We start from the raw sequence: 13,473 nt of genomic DNA, 5'->3' as shown, positions 1-13,473 counted from the left end.
AAAAAGGACAGAAATCACATGTACTTACAAGAATTGGTTGTAGTTGTTCAAATGATTGCCAAGCGAGTACAGAACAAAAAATTTACCCCATAGATTTTCCTAAGAGACTTGCTTTACTCATGTCCAATACAGTGCAAGTAAAATGCGGTAAAATGTTTTGCTGATTATTACAGTTTTCTATGCTATTCAATACCAAACTCCAACACTGTGTACAGTAGATCATTCCCATGACTCGTCAATTAAATCGTTTCAAACATTGGAGAGGAAAAGTTGAATCTTTGGAAATTTTTATTTGCTAGCTGTGACTAATACTAGTTTGAAAAGAGAATGGGTGGCTAAATGCTTCGAAGAGGATTACAATTCATCAATTACTCACTCAATAATCTTCATATTTTTGATGAATACAATCGACCTTGAGCAGGGCGTGTTCGTTTGAAGATTGATCAATTTGCATTATCAGTTATACTGTGTTGGTTCGGTAAAAAAAATTAAAATTGCAGATGAAATGAAAAACAGCTGCTTTAAAATTATAGCATGTTTGTGAATTGCATTAACTTACTGTTGCAAAATTAAATTACAATACTTTACCGTTTTTGTGCTTGCAACAAATTAAGTTCTTATTACGTTCCAAAGGAAACAATATTACAGTCTATGTGATAATCATGCAATATTAGTGGCATGGGTATCTCCCTTTTCCTATAGACAACAGAATTAACTGAACAGCTCTCAAAGCGATGTGCACTAAACATTAATATTTTTGGTACTAAATACTGTCTGGAACTGAATGTTAACATAATTGGGAAAAGTTGTACATTAAAATCACATCAATGCTCCAGTATTGTGAAGCCAAGTTCAGTAACATTATGTCAGGAATATAAAAAATTAACTTCCCTATTTTCTCACTTTAAAATTACCTGAGTCAGTATTAAAGAGCACTTTTAAAGCTGATTTGAAGATTTTATTTTCCGGGAATCATTTATCCCGTACTACATCCCAAACTACGATGCTAAAGGCCAAGTGGACAGATGTACATGAACATCATTTTTTTTGTCCACATGCAGTGAACCATAGTATTTTATAAGAGACAGAATTAAGAGCTTTTTAAAAATTGCTACCAAAAAAAAAAAAAAAAAAAAAAAAAAATGAAGATGAAATTATTTCCTGAATGCTATACAATACACAGATCAACTTTCCATCCTTTTTGTGTTCATTACCTAATTTAGTTTTTACATTTATACAGTACTGTAGTAAGCCTTTAGAATTAAGTCTACAATAGTTCCTACAATGTGCAATGTAACACTAATGAGCCTATAGATATATATAGCTAAACATCTTGTGATCAAGAATAAACTACAGTACACACTATGGTATGTACAGTACAGAGTTAATGAAAAGACAATTAAAAAACTGTATATGTGAATGTCCTCCTTACAGTACTACACAATACCTTTGTCTATAATGACTCCTCTGCTCTGTAAAAGGTAAAATCCAGGTAAGATAATTCAAATTTTAACAAAAAGGTAGCCACTTTCTACACGTGTCAGTTTCATTAACATTTTAGGACTATGCATACACCCAGTGAACAGGAAACGAGCGTATCCTGGCTTTCAAGGCTAGGCAGGAAACGACCGGTAGACTGACAAATTCTGATTAAAAAGAAACCTGCTTTAAACAGAGAGACAGATCTACCATGTACACTGTCTGATTAAAACATTGTACTGTAAAGAAACTCAGTGATATTTAAAACTTCTTTACTGTAATAACAATTTATTCATGTTGAGAAATGTGGATATAGACAAATGTATCATATTTTAATCTCATCAATCATGCATAAATAAGTAAGTCTTACTACTTTTAGTTTTAAGTATATTCACTTGATGTATGTCCAACTTTGAATGATATAACAGTAGGATATACCTACACTACTGTGTAAATCTTATTTATACAGGATGTATGTAATAAAGGCTAATAACTATCAATACAGATTGTCATCAAGGTTGACGTACAGTATTGACTAAGAATACACTAATTTAGATCTACAATTTCAAGTTCATAATGTTCCTTTAATCAGTTTGCTTTCGCTCTGATTTCCACAGCTACTAGTTTCACTTTTACTTAAATGTAGTCCAATGGTATGCACAAAGGATAGCCAGTCAACTCCCCCACCCCCCACCCACCCTCAGTCTTGGGGAATGGTTCAGTTGGGGGGTCTAATATTTTCAGCCAAGCAAGAATAAGACTGCTTCTACAGGTACAACCAGGGCTCCTTTTTCAACCTCACAATTTTTTTTTTTTTAAAAAGCACAACCTTGCATTTATACCTAATATATCTAAATATGCCCCTGAATGCACTAGGTTTGATGTCTTAACTTTTAATTTCATATCCTGGGGAGGGTTCCAAAACCATCCCCCTGCCCCACACTAGCATCTGCTTTGATGACCCCAGGGCCACACAACCCAGAACCTTTCATTTGCCTCTGGCCCTTCCTTAAAGACCATCTAATAGACCTTACTCAGTCAGGGATAATTTAGCATTTGATTGTGACAATCAATTATATTTTGATAGTTAACATACAGTAGCACTGTATTTGGTTGAAAAATTCTCTTAAAACCTTCAAAATGCCTCTTAGTTTTCACATTTTGTTAACACAAATTTTGGTACATTTTAGCATGAATGGACCCCTCCATGGCTTCAACTACAATATTGCAACTCACAGCAAAAGAGTGCTGACTACAAATGTGATACATTTCCATGGCACCTGGATTTTAATCTGGTCAACAGTATTCTACAAAAAAAATATATATTTCTGAAACAAATTAGTATCTTTGCAAGAAATTTGTATATGGATGTTGAAAGCAAAACTGTTATATTTGTGTTCTTTAAAATTTACAAGCATATTCCCCCTATGGTTTTAGGTGTTTGCACTTTGAACTTTTTAATCTGCTTGACTAAAATCTATGTTGCTACATAGAATGGAACACAGTGCTTATAGTGGAGCAAGTATACAGAAAGAGAAGTCCTCTGTGACATCTAATTCAAATAAATAATATTAAAGCTCCACTTGACATGTTATACTAAACGACCCAGTGAACGACCCAGTGATACATCATCTATAAATATGTCATCAACCTTTATAAAAATTACTGCAATAAATATGACTGCGACGAGCAATGGTCAATAATTAACCTCAATGCTCAATAAATTGTCATCGTTTACAAGAAAACTTGTAAACTTTACTTTTGACCAAGCAATGTTAGTAATATTTTCTCTACATAAGCTTTACATTGTAAAACTGTAAAACTTTAGCCTAGGCCTAGGACAGTTATAGACTATACCAGAGGGTTTATGCATAGGCCCAACATTTAAACCAAGATATGACTTGTTACGTTTTTACAGTCATTTTAGTTGCAGTATTTAGGCAACATAACTTTGTAGAGAAAAATGTCCGTGTTGTCAACTTACTTATTAAAGACGGTCCTCTTTTAAAACGTAATGGTCGTAGGCCTAAACATTATAGACAGGTTGATATTTGTACTCGGTAACCCTACGTTAGGCTATGCTAAGTATAACGTTGGTGGATTCACACTTGCTTAGGTGACACTAAAAACACTTTACCGTTCTGCATGAGACTGTTGCTTACCTGGATAACTTGTTCTAAACTTTCTTCTTTTTCAGACATGACTTTGGTTACACACGTAGAGAATACAGCAATAAAGACCCTAGCACGCTGTCACAAACTGATCTTATTTAGCCGAAATTTGTTTCTCAGCGTGAGATCGTGGAATACACTCATGTACAAAAATTAGTGATTCCAGCAACGTCGTTCAACTAAGTCAACGTTTGGTAGGCTACGCGAATTCCACGAGTGAACAATTCTGTTCCGCAAACTAGCTTTCAAAAGCAGTCATAAAAATGCTTAAAATTTCAACCACTGTACAATTTCTGCAACAAACTTTCCACCAAAAACTGCTTTCATATTTCGCCAGATGAAAAAAATGCTAGGCACCTGGGAAGTAACGGACGTCACAGAAAGGCGACAAATGTAAGTTGCTTCATTGTGAAATCACAGTACACCGCTACGAACGTGCTGTACGCAAAGTGTGTAGTAAACTCATACACATGGGTTAAAGGTCGCAATTCATAAACAAAAAGGAGGCGTAACCGACGCGGACCCCTGTTGGTTACGCGTCGGTTGCTTAGTAACGCTTCGTTGGAGGTTTAATTTGATTGTAAAAAGGATTTGAAGAAGTTTTACGGTAGTGTGGGTTTAGGATGACGCTCCGTGGGCCTTTGAAAATGTAAAGACAGCATTTTACTGCGGGGATTAACTAGTTGGCCACTCTTGATTTTTCAATGGGGCTTGTAATACATGCCAATACATCCCTAAAATCCTATCTGGATGAAGAGGGGAACTAGCCTAATTTAAAAAGTTGTCAAAGAGCCTGATGAGCAATCAAAGTCCTAACATTTTGCACCTTGTGTGGTTATGGTTCTAACCACAAACTTATACAAACCAATTATTGCGTTACTAGATTTTTGTGTCTGGCTTGTTTGTGATATATATCCATGTATGAGAAATCTTGACAGAACAAACAGCCAGACTAGAGGTTTAAACCTGTGACCTGATTGTGAGCTACACGTGATCATCCGTTTCATTATGTTTTTACACAGCAAACTGAACTTCCACACTTCCAGATATCATTGTGGGCGGGGGGAGGGGGGGGGTGATGGGACAGTATTTGCCTCAGAAACTCTTATAATTCAATATTTATTAAAGTTGTGCAAATGTTGGCTGATATGAACATACTTTTATGCAGCTGTCAAGACAAGACTATTCAGAACCACATTTATGGTGAGTCAATGAATGTATTGTTCTTTGATGATACATGCCTTAGCTAAGAACATCGCTGACACATCATTCTACTTGATTCTCTTGACAAGAACACAAAAAATGATGCAAAAGATGAAATTTCTTACAATTAACGTGGCACCCATATGTAAACCCTGTTACTTCATCTACTGTACCTTACATAAAACAAGATTTTGTACATAACAATACAATGATACACATAAGGATATTGAATTTCAGTCCTTTAATTGTTACAAAGTGAAATGTCTCAAGCCATGCAATTACTTTATGATTTGCTATCGAACGATGCATGATATTAATCGTAACGATAGTTTAACACCAGTCCTTGTTGCAGTTAAGAAAGTATAGTAATTGTTCAAGCTTCTGTATTTTTATGACTTCTTACATTTAAAGTACTTACAACCATAACAATGGTAATCTCAAGTCTTGTTTTCATGTCCTCCGAGGAAAGAACAATCAAGGACCGAACCGCCCACTATCCTTCCTTCTCTCTTGAATCAAACCAACCTCCAAACAAAAGGAATACTTCAAGATGTGATTTACAGTACCAGAATACAAGTGTTTTACCAATATATATTTTATGCAATTCTTCACAGCAACGCAATACTTTCACAGTCATTTCCACAGACAAGCTTTCACTCCTGTTCCCAGGTGTGAGTGGTTTAAAATCAACAAACCTTACATAATCATTAGTTTGTATTTCAATTCATGGAGGTTGAAACACAATCGCAGTTTATTGATGTAGTCCAAACGAGGAGAGCACAGAAGCAAACAGATGCTACTACCTTAATGACCAGTAGAGAGTTAGAAAGTGGTTCTTTTAACCAGACAGGATTGGAAAAAAAACTTTGTTGTCTCTGAGGAATACTCGCTGTTATTATGAGTACTCATGACTGATACCAACTGTCATTCTGTCACAAGGGGGAACCTAGTATGTGCAAAGATCAAATACATTTACATCCACATTTGAGTATATTTTCATGAACATCAAGTCCTTATGGCGAGACCAGGGGTTGCAGAACATGATTATAGTATGCCCAACCTTAAATTGTTGGTGCCCCTCCAACTGAATTTCCTGGCTAAGGGCATACTTAATTCATGCCGCAAAAAAAGTATACATATATATTAATAATAATTTTATTAATAGCCATATCTCTTATTCTTCATTATGGCCCATAAAAAAAGGCCATTTCAAATCTGAATGTCACAAAGGCTATACATAGTTCTGATCTGAACATTTCATGCTTCATGGCATCTTTCAAGTTTCGAACTTTCCATAGAAACAAAACACAGTGAAACAAGGATATCATTACCTTGTAGAACAAAACATCTAACCAACATTATGAAGTTATGTTACAAGCATACTTACAATAAACTCATTCAGTCATACATAAATCTCAATACTATACTAATAGTATGGTAGGGCAGTCCTTCCCCAGTGTCTTAACAAGTTGCGAAAAAAACCTCTAAAGGTCTTCCATTTCTTGAAATTCCCAGGGAATCAACAGTTCAGTTCAAATTTTACAATTTTAGTAAAAATGCACGATAATGTGACATATGCTCAATGTGTACCCAACTTGGACAAGGCAGTTTACATCTCAGCTTATACTATATTTTGATATGTATGCGCAAAACTAATAGTATACTGTACAGACCAATGAGATATATATGTCTATGTATGACTTTTGTATCTGTTTTTTTTTTTTTTTAATTAAAAAATTTTTGTGTTCATTTTTTTAAACTAACATTAAAAGTATTATACAGATCCACCATCTTTGCTTGAAAATTATAAACATGTTTTTTATTCATAAACTGTATTAAATGTTTGAATTAAAGTAGCCTACAATGATATGTACAGTAGGCCCTACATGTCATTGTGTGCAGTACAGTGATGTACTATTATTCTGCTATGATTCTCTGTATACCTGATTTATATTGCAAACTTATTTTCAGATGCTACATCGTCAATACACAAACTCCTTGTGCATGATCATATGTATGCCATTCATCTTCAAAATTAATTTCTTGATCCACCGGAACAATCTCTTGCTTGGTGCTGCATAATTTAAGACTTAACATGGACGTTACAATCTCTTCCAAGCATGAAACACATATTAAATAATTTGAACAAAGAAGCAATATGAATGTACCAGATTTTGTAAAGAAGACAAACTAAAGCAAACTATGTGGATAAGAGACTTAATAAAACTTGTAATCCTGAAGAGGACAATGGATCATTATATTCCTTTAGGACAACTGAAAGCCAGGCGGAGAAAAGAAACGAAAGGAGATCATTTAACTGTCAGAGGGGAAGTAAAGGATGAGTTGTTGATGAAGTGTCAAGGTGAATATTTGCACAAAAGCTACTTCAAATCTTGGAGTGGTAGTAAATAGACATGTGCTTGACATATATTTCATTGATTCGTTTGTGTTGTTTTATTTTAAAGGGAAGTATTCCAGGTTTAATGCACTTTACTGTTTGTTACTGTAACATCAAGAATAATGCAAAGAGGTAAACAGTGTGCGCTATAGCCAGAATATTAAAAAACAACTCATTGAGGAGAATGATGAGACAGCTAAATAACAAGAATCAAAACTACGGTATGAAATATTTCCCAATAGGTAATTAGGATGATATTGAAAAACTTTTTTTTTTTCATCTCTTTTATTGACTCAATTTGACATTTATACAAATAGACGATAATTTTGTGAGTTCTTTAGTATTACAATACAACTCATTGAAGAACTGAGTATGCATGACTCCAGATGTGTGACCTGATTAATTTGCAGATGACATTGCAAGGGGCCTACCTGTACCGCATAAGATTTGTCACAATGGTTCTACATGTAATGCATTTAGGTGGCATTTAATGTATATTTTGTCAGTAATCGAATGAGAACTTTATTTCAGAATACATAAAAATAAATGTGTTCCTCAGATGTCTTCTGCTGGCAAGCAGTTGTTTTCGTTATAGATTTCCATATTTATTAAAAGCCAACTTACGTCACCCCTGTCAACATAATGGACTAACCTTCAAAGCTTCAGGTACATGGACTATTGTAGATGGGGGTTAACAATTTCTGTATAAAACACGACATATTTTAACATTTAAAGACATGTTAGCTAGATAATATTACCAACATTTACTAATTTAATAGTGCCAAATACAAGTTTAAGGTTCCTTTTATAACTTTATTCTACCTGTTGAATGTTTCTTCTAACATTGACAAACACTGCAGACCCTACGATTTAAGTAGTAGCAACCTTTTTGAGAAATGACGGTCTGCTGTCACTGGCCAAAGGATTTGTACCAACCAAGTCTTGGGCTTTGAGTACAATATTTCTGTATGTTGCCTTATTGGACAAATTCTAACCGTTAAAGTAATTTCACGACTTTGCGATCCTGGCTATCGTTGTTGCCGACTTTGCAATTCGCAGTCCCCCTCACAATTTTGCAAGGTCGGTAAAAGTGACTCCATAGTTTTCGCTTTCGGGAAACCAAAGAGGAAGACAAAATGTGAGAAAAAACAATAATAAAAGACCTTACCTACAAAGCAGAAAACTCAACCAGTCCCCTGGACTCAAACCCCATCCCAAAATGTGGGGAAAATACCTAATCTCCAAAGCAGAAAGCTGAACCAGTCCCACCCATCCTCCCTATCTCCTGCCCCATACGACCCACCTTTGAACCGTACAATTGACCCCAAAATAAATTGACTCATTCTCTTGGTGATTTCTGTTCTTTGGTCATTTTTTTCCCTATCATTTAATCTTTTGGAGGGGAGGAAGAGGGGCAAGAAGAAGGGGCAAGAAGGGGAAGGCATAACCTACTGAAGAGATGCCAAAATCCAATACACCAGCACTGGCAGACCAATGTTAATACATTTAAGGCTGACATTTCTGTTGATTACTTCCTATCATGAAACATATTTTCATAACAATTACTGTACACCTTCACATTTTTATCTGTTAAACTTTGAAGCAAACTTAGTCATAACAGATTTTCTTTATTTCAATCACACTCTCACAGAAAATGTTATTTTAGTAACTGAACACCATGCCTAAGGTACACAATTTTTGTATTATTATACAGATTAATCCTGACAAGCAATGTCAAGCTTTTTGTACTGCTTTATATATTTATATGTATAGTAGAAGGGAGTTGACTCCCTGACTCATCCCAGGACTACACTACTTAAACACTGGTAAGCTTTAATGTAAGAAGAAGGATAGTAACAGATGTCTCCAATTACAATGATAGCATGTATTTACAAGTTGTCCTAATTGTCCTTAAGGGATCAGTTTCTACCTTCTTAACAATCCAATTGTTAATCAGGTTTCAATTCCCCAGGGAGAGATTTACTTTGATCCCTTACAGCTGTCTTGTAATATGTCTTGATATGTAGTCCCAGGAAAGACTGTTGGCAAGAGTTGATCAATCATTGCTGGCTGGCTGGCAGAGATTAGCAACAACAATTAAAAGGATGTACACGTGTGAGTACTGCATTAATTCAAGGAGGCATTTTCTATATGCAATAACAATAATTATGCAGATGCAGCTTAAAGGGAACACAAAACCCAACCATCATCTTTGGTTTATATGACTGAGATCTAGATGAAGAACAACTCCCCAATCAGCTGAGAAAAATCTTGTTCCATGTGGGAGATATCCTAGTTTGAAAGTCATGTCTGGGAGCTGTCATTTTCAAAATCTGTTATGTCATTAGTACTACTACTTTCTTAAAATCCTCTACAAATTTTACAGAATAGATTGATCAAATCAGTTACACCTTGAATATAACGTCTTTAAGATTCAAGGTAATCATTCCTACATTTGGTGGGATTGTATTCAAGCATTGTAATGGTACGCTACCTGGTGTGTTAGCAGATGCTATCCATTTATCTAAAAATATTCAACCCTCTACTAGTATGCAAAATAATGATCTTTTCCATGTGATCCACCATAAAACTGTGCATGGTAAATTTTAGCTTACAACTATTTTTACAACATCTGGAACAAACTTCCTTTCACAATTATATCAAATAATTGTCTGCAAGCTTTTCAAACATGCAAAAAACTATGCTCATTCATGACAATGGTCAGTAGCAATACCAAAACAAGTTATATAGACATGTGACATGTATACTAATTTTTTGGGTTTCGAGTATAACCTATTTTATCTTTTCTTTCGCACCAACTGGTCACTAGCTTTGATAAACAGCATTGTTTTTTCTAGTGTCCATCATATGTCATCATACCTCTGTTTTATTAATTACTACTGGTACTTCAGTTTTGTATGCCATAAGAGCAATAGGTTTGAACCTGAACCTTACCCTGAACTAGGATCCAGAAACCTGTTTACTAGCTCTTTGTTTTTCTTTTCATATTTTTCATATTTCATTTTTGTGGAATGTTGACTGTTTTGGCCCTGAAACCAATGTCATCATCTGGTCATGTAACCAGCTTCAATATTTGAGATTCATCATTTAATTTGCAAAACCCTTCGCCAATATAAAAAATAAACATTGAAATAAATTTTAAAAAATTGAAGCACATGTGGCTGGATGATGTCATATTTAGACTTGATCAAGTCTTCAGACTTGCCATGTGAAGAAGCATTAAATCTCTGATTTATGCCAAATGAAATAACATGTTCTTGACATTTATCTCTATTACATCTATAGACCAATAATGATGTTGGAGTGTGTCTCCTTTAATTTTTTTTTTTCCTTCAGCCTCAACCAACTTGATATAATTGATAAATAAATTAAAGTTCCATTAGTAGGCTGGTATAACTGAGCAACAGTTGACTTGGGCAACATTTAAATTTTCAGATCAGACCCTGAGCTCAGTGTTCATATAACTGATTTTGAACCCTGTGCGCTTTCATAAGACCCCACCTCCACGATCACCGAACAGGAATTTTCTTTACTAGAAGAAAAGGCCCAAAAACATAAGCAGCGGTGTCATGTGCAATGCTTAGCACTACTAAAGCCTACTCCTTTTCAAATTAAACAGGTAACAAACAACAACAGAAGTAAAAGGTCACAGCTGATCCTTGAACTGCCAATAATTTGGTGTTTTCGTTCATGTAGCAGTTTATGAATTTTGTCTAACGTAAATGTACTAAAACTGCATTTCTGCAACTTGTGCTTAAACTGTGGTTCATGCTTGTAAATTTGTGTATAAGCTTGCCCATTTAACATACATGTCAGTGATTTTGGAGGTGTAACTCACCTGTTTGACACGATGGGGTTTCACTAACTGGATAGGATAAGGAAAGATATCATGATAATATAACTAGGAATATTCATTGATTGAGAATAGGGGGCAGAACTCAGTCTTTGAAAATTGTAGAAAAAAAGAGCTCATAATAGACAAACCATCAATAATTGTTTTCTTCAAGTTTTATTTAGAATGATATGACTCTGAACTTGCAAATTTGGACTGCATGGCTGGGGGAGTAGAGGAACTGGATAAATTTGACAATTTTCTGTCTGTACAAGAATCAAATCCACACATTTTTTGCCTGCTTGTAAGGTATTCCTTGTGCAAATATAGTTGGTTGAATTTAACAGGTTCTATTTTCTGCTTCAGGATATGTTAGTAGGAGCCCTTGCCACGTGCGTAGGGTGCATGTTACCGGGAGAACGGTTTGTCACATTGTGTAATCACTCTATGCATCCAGTGTACCGTATGTCAGAAGTCTGTTCAGTACAAAGAGCTTGAGTATTTTGCATGCTGATAATATCCAGGGTAAAGAGTTCTGGTGAGAATTCTAAGTTGTGGGGTTTCCCCTCCCTTTTGTGGTATTTTGAAGGGTATCTAAAGTAGTACCATATGTGAAGTTATAAGAAGTATACCTTATTTTATAATCAGAATACTTGAAGTTGTTATTATGATGTATTTGCCTGTCTGTGCTCAAACTGGAGTAGACAGATGGCAAAAACACCATCGAGAATGTTTTGCAACTGTTGGAAGTCACCAAACATCCAGACATTTGTTTTTAAATTCATAAATCTACCCAAAAGTTCCTCTTAGATAGAAAAAAGAGGACATTTCTTGGGGATATCCAGATGTACATGTGTTTGACCATATTTAATGTAAATTTAAGGTTTACTTTCATATCTACACTAAATTACAAAGACAGACAAGAACAACAGAATTTATTTGAAAGTAAGTATGTACTGTAACAGTGGCATCCAGGTTGAGAAAAATCCATGTGAATAAAGAAAACATAATTCAGGTTTCAAAACTATTTGTATCATTTATTCAAATAACCCAAAGGTTAAAACATTTGTTTTCTTTCTTGAAAACACATACTTCAAATTACTTATTATTTTTTGGCAACTGATTTAATGTTTCGTCACATTGCTTCAGAGCTAAACTGAACAGGGACTCCCAATGTATGTCGTGCATAGAACACATAAAATAAAGAGCAAGACAGGTGCACTTGCAGGGCCTTATATTACTAAATTCCTTATTAGGTTAACCCAAGCATGGACATGCATTTTGAGCTGGAAAATTTATCTTTTCTGACTAACTATTCGATCAGCAATGAATGTTCATTCACCAGATTTTAAATGTACTAACTGTCAAACCAGTTTACTAAAATTTGCTAGCCTGTATGGCTGTGCTGATTACATACAATTACACATTTGCTTTAACTAAATAGTAAGGCAGACTTGACCATCAATACTTTTTTTTTAATTCTGGAAACCAAACCAGCCCATACAGGTAGGCTAGGCTACCAATGGAGCCTAAAGTTTCTTTTGCATTTAGGCTAACGATAGCATATTGCCTATATTACTTCTAATATGACTTCTAAGTTCTATGATAGCCTGTGCTAGTGATCAGGCTCATGCAGGTAAAAACGTCTGGGCCAAGCAAGTTGAGGTTCGTGCTACGTACTAGGCCTAGATTGTAATTAGAGCTATTTTTAAATAGGCCTATGGCAAGTTAGCCAGTAGGGTGGCATTACATCTACATAGGCCTAGGTCTACATCTACATAGGTACAGTACTCTGCAATAGACTGGTGTCAGACTAGTGACATCACCAAGTCATGTGCTGCATATTAAATCTCTGCTAAGTACCTAGATCATTTTCACTTTGAAATTGTCAGACTAGTGTAACACCGTATCACTGTCATTGTTGACCTGGATACCCCTAAGTGTGCTAATGCCCCACCTCCTACTTCAGTATACATAGTATGATACGGTGCAAAGTACAAATACTGAAGTACAGTAGGTTGGCCTTTGGGACCTAACTTACCCGAAGTTACATCTGGTACAAACCAGTCAACACTTCAGTGAGGGTCTGTCCTCAGGCTATCAATTAACAGCTCGAACAATGAATAATAGTCTACTTCCAGAATTTCTATTCAAAAGGTGTCAATTCTCACGAACAAGAAGCTAATGATTACTTCGATTTGTCCAAAGATTTGGGTGTCTGAGAAATTCAAACAAACCGCTGTTGAGATCGACTTCAAACAACAACATGCATGCACTATGTAATGATCGTTATAAGTGACGTCATAATAACTGTCTGTTTCTTTCAAAGGAAAGGTGAGTCGATAAACCGTTAAGTCACAATAAACAAT

General features: G+C 35.3%; 1 protein-coding gene across 3 annotated transcripts in view; it reads right to left on the bottom strand.

Annotated features, from left to right (window-relative positions):
* Positions 1 to 13,373, bottom strand: part of LOC139976445 (uncharacterized) — a 50,305-nt gene extending 36,932 nt beyond the window's left edge. Inside the window, exon 1 of one of the 3 annotated variants that reach the window (XM_071985179.1) lies at positions 13,146 to 13,373. Coding sequence is in view for 1 of the 3 variants with exons in the window: in XM_071985178.1 (XP_071841279.1) it covers positions 3,642 to 3,680 (39 nt within the window). In the remaining 2 variants the exon portion in view is untranslated. Of the gene's footprint in view, positions 1 to 1,447; positions 1,600 to 3,641; positions 4,057 to 13,145 lie in introns of those variants that run through there. The other 2 variants (XM_071985178.1, XM_071985180.1) reach the window with 2 other exon arrangements.
* Positions 13,374 to 13,473: the final 100 nt, after the last annotated feature.

The sequence above is a fragment of the Apostichopus japonicus genome, chromosome 11 (genome assembly GCF_037975245.1).
Source record: "Apostichopus japonicus isolate 1M-3 chromosome 11, ASM3797524v1, whole genome shotgun sequence".
Taxonomy (NCBI): Eukaryota; Metazoa; Echinodermata; class Holothuroidea; order Aspidochirotida; family Stichopodidae; genus Apostichopus; species Apostichopus japonicus.
This window is presented reverse-complemented; position numbering and strand designations above follow the sequence as displayed.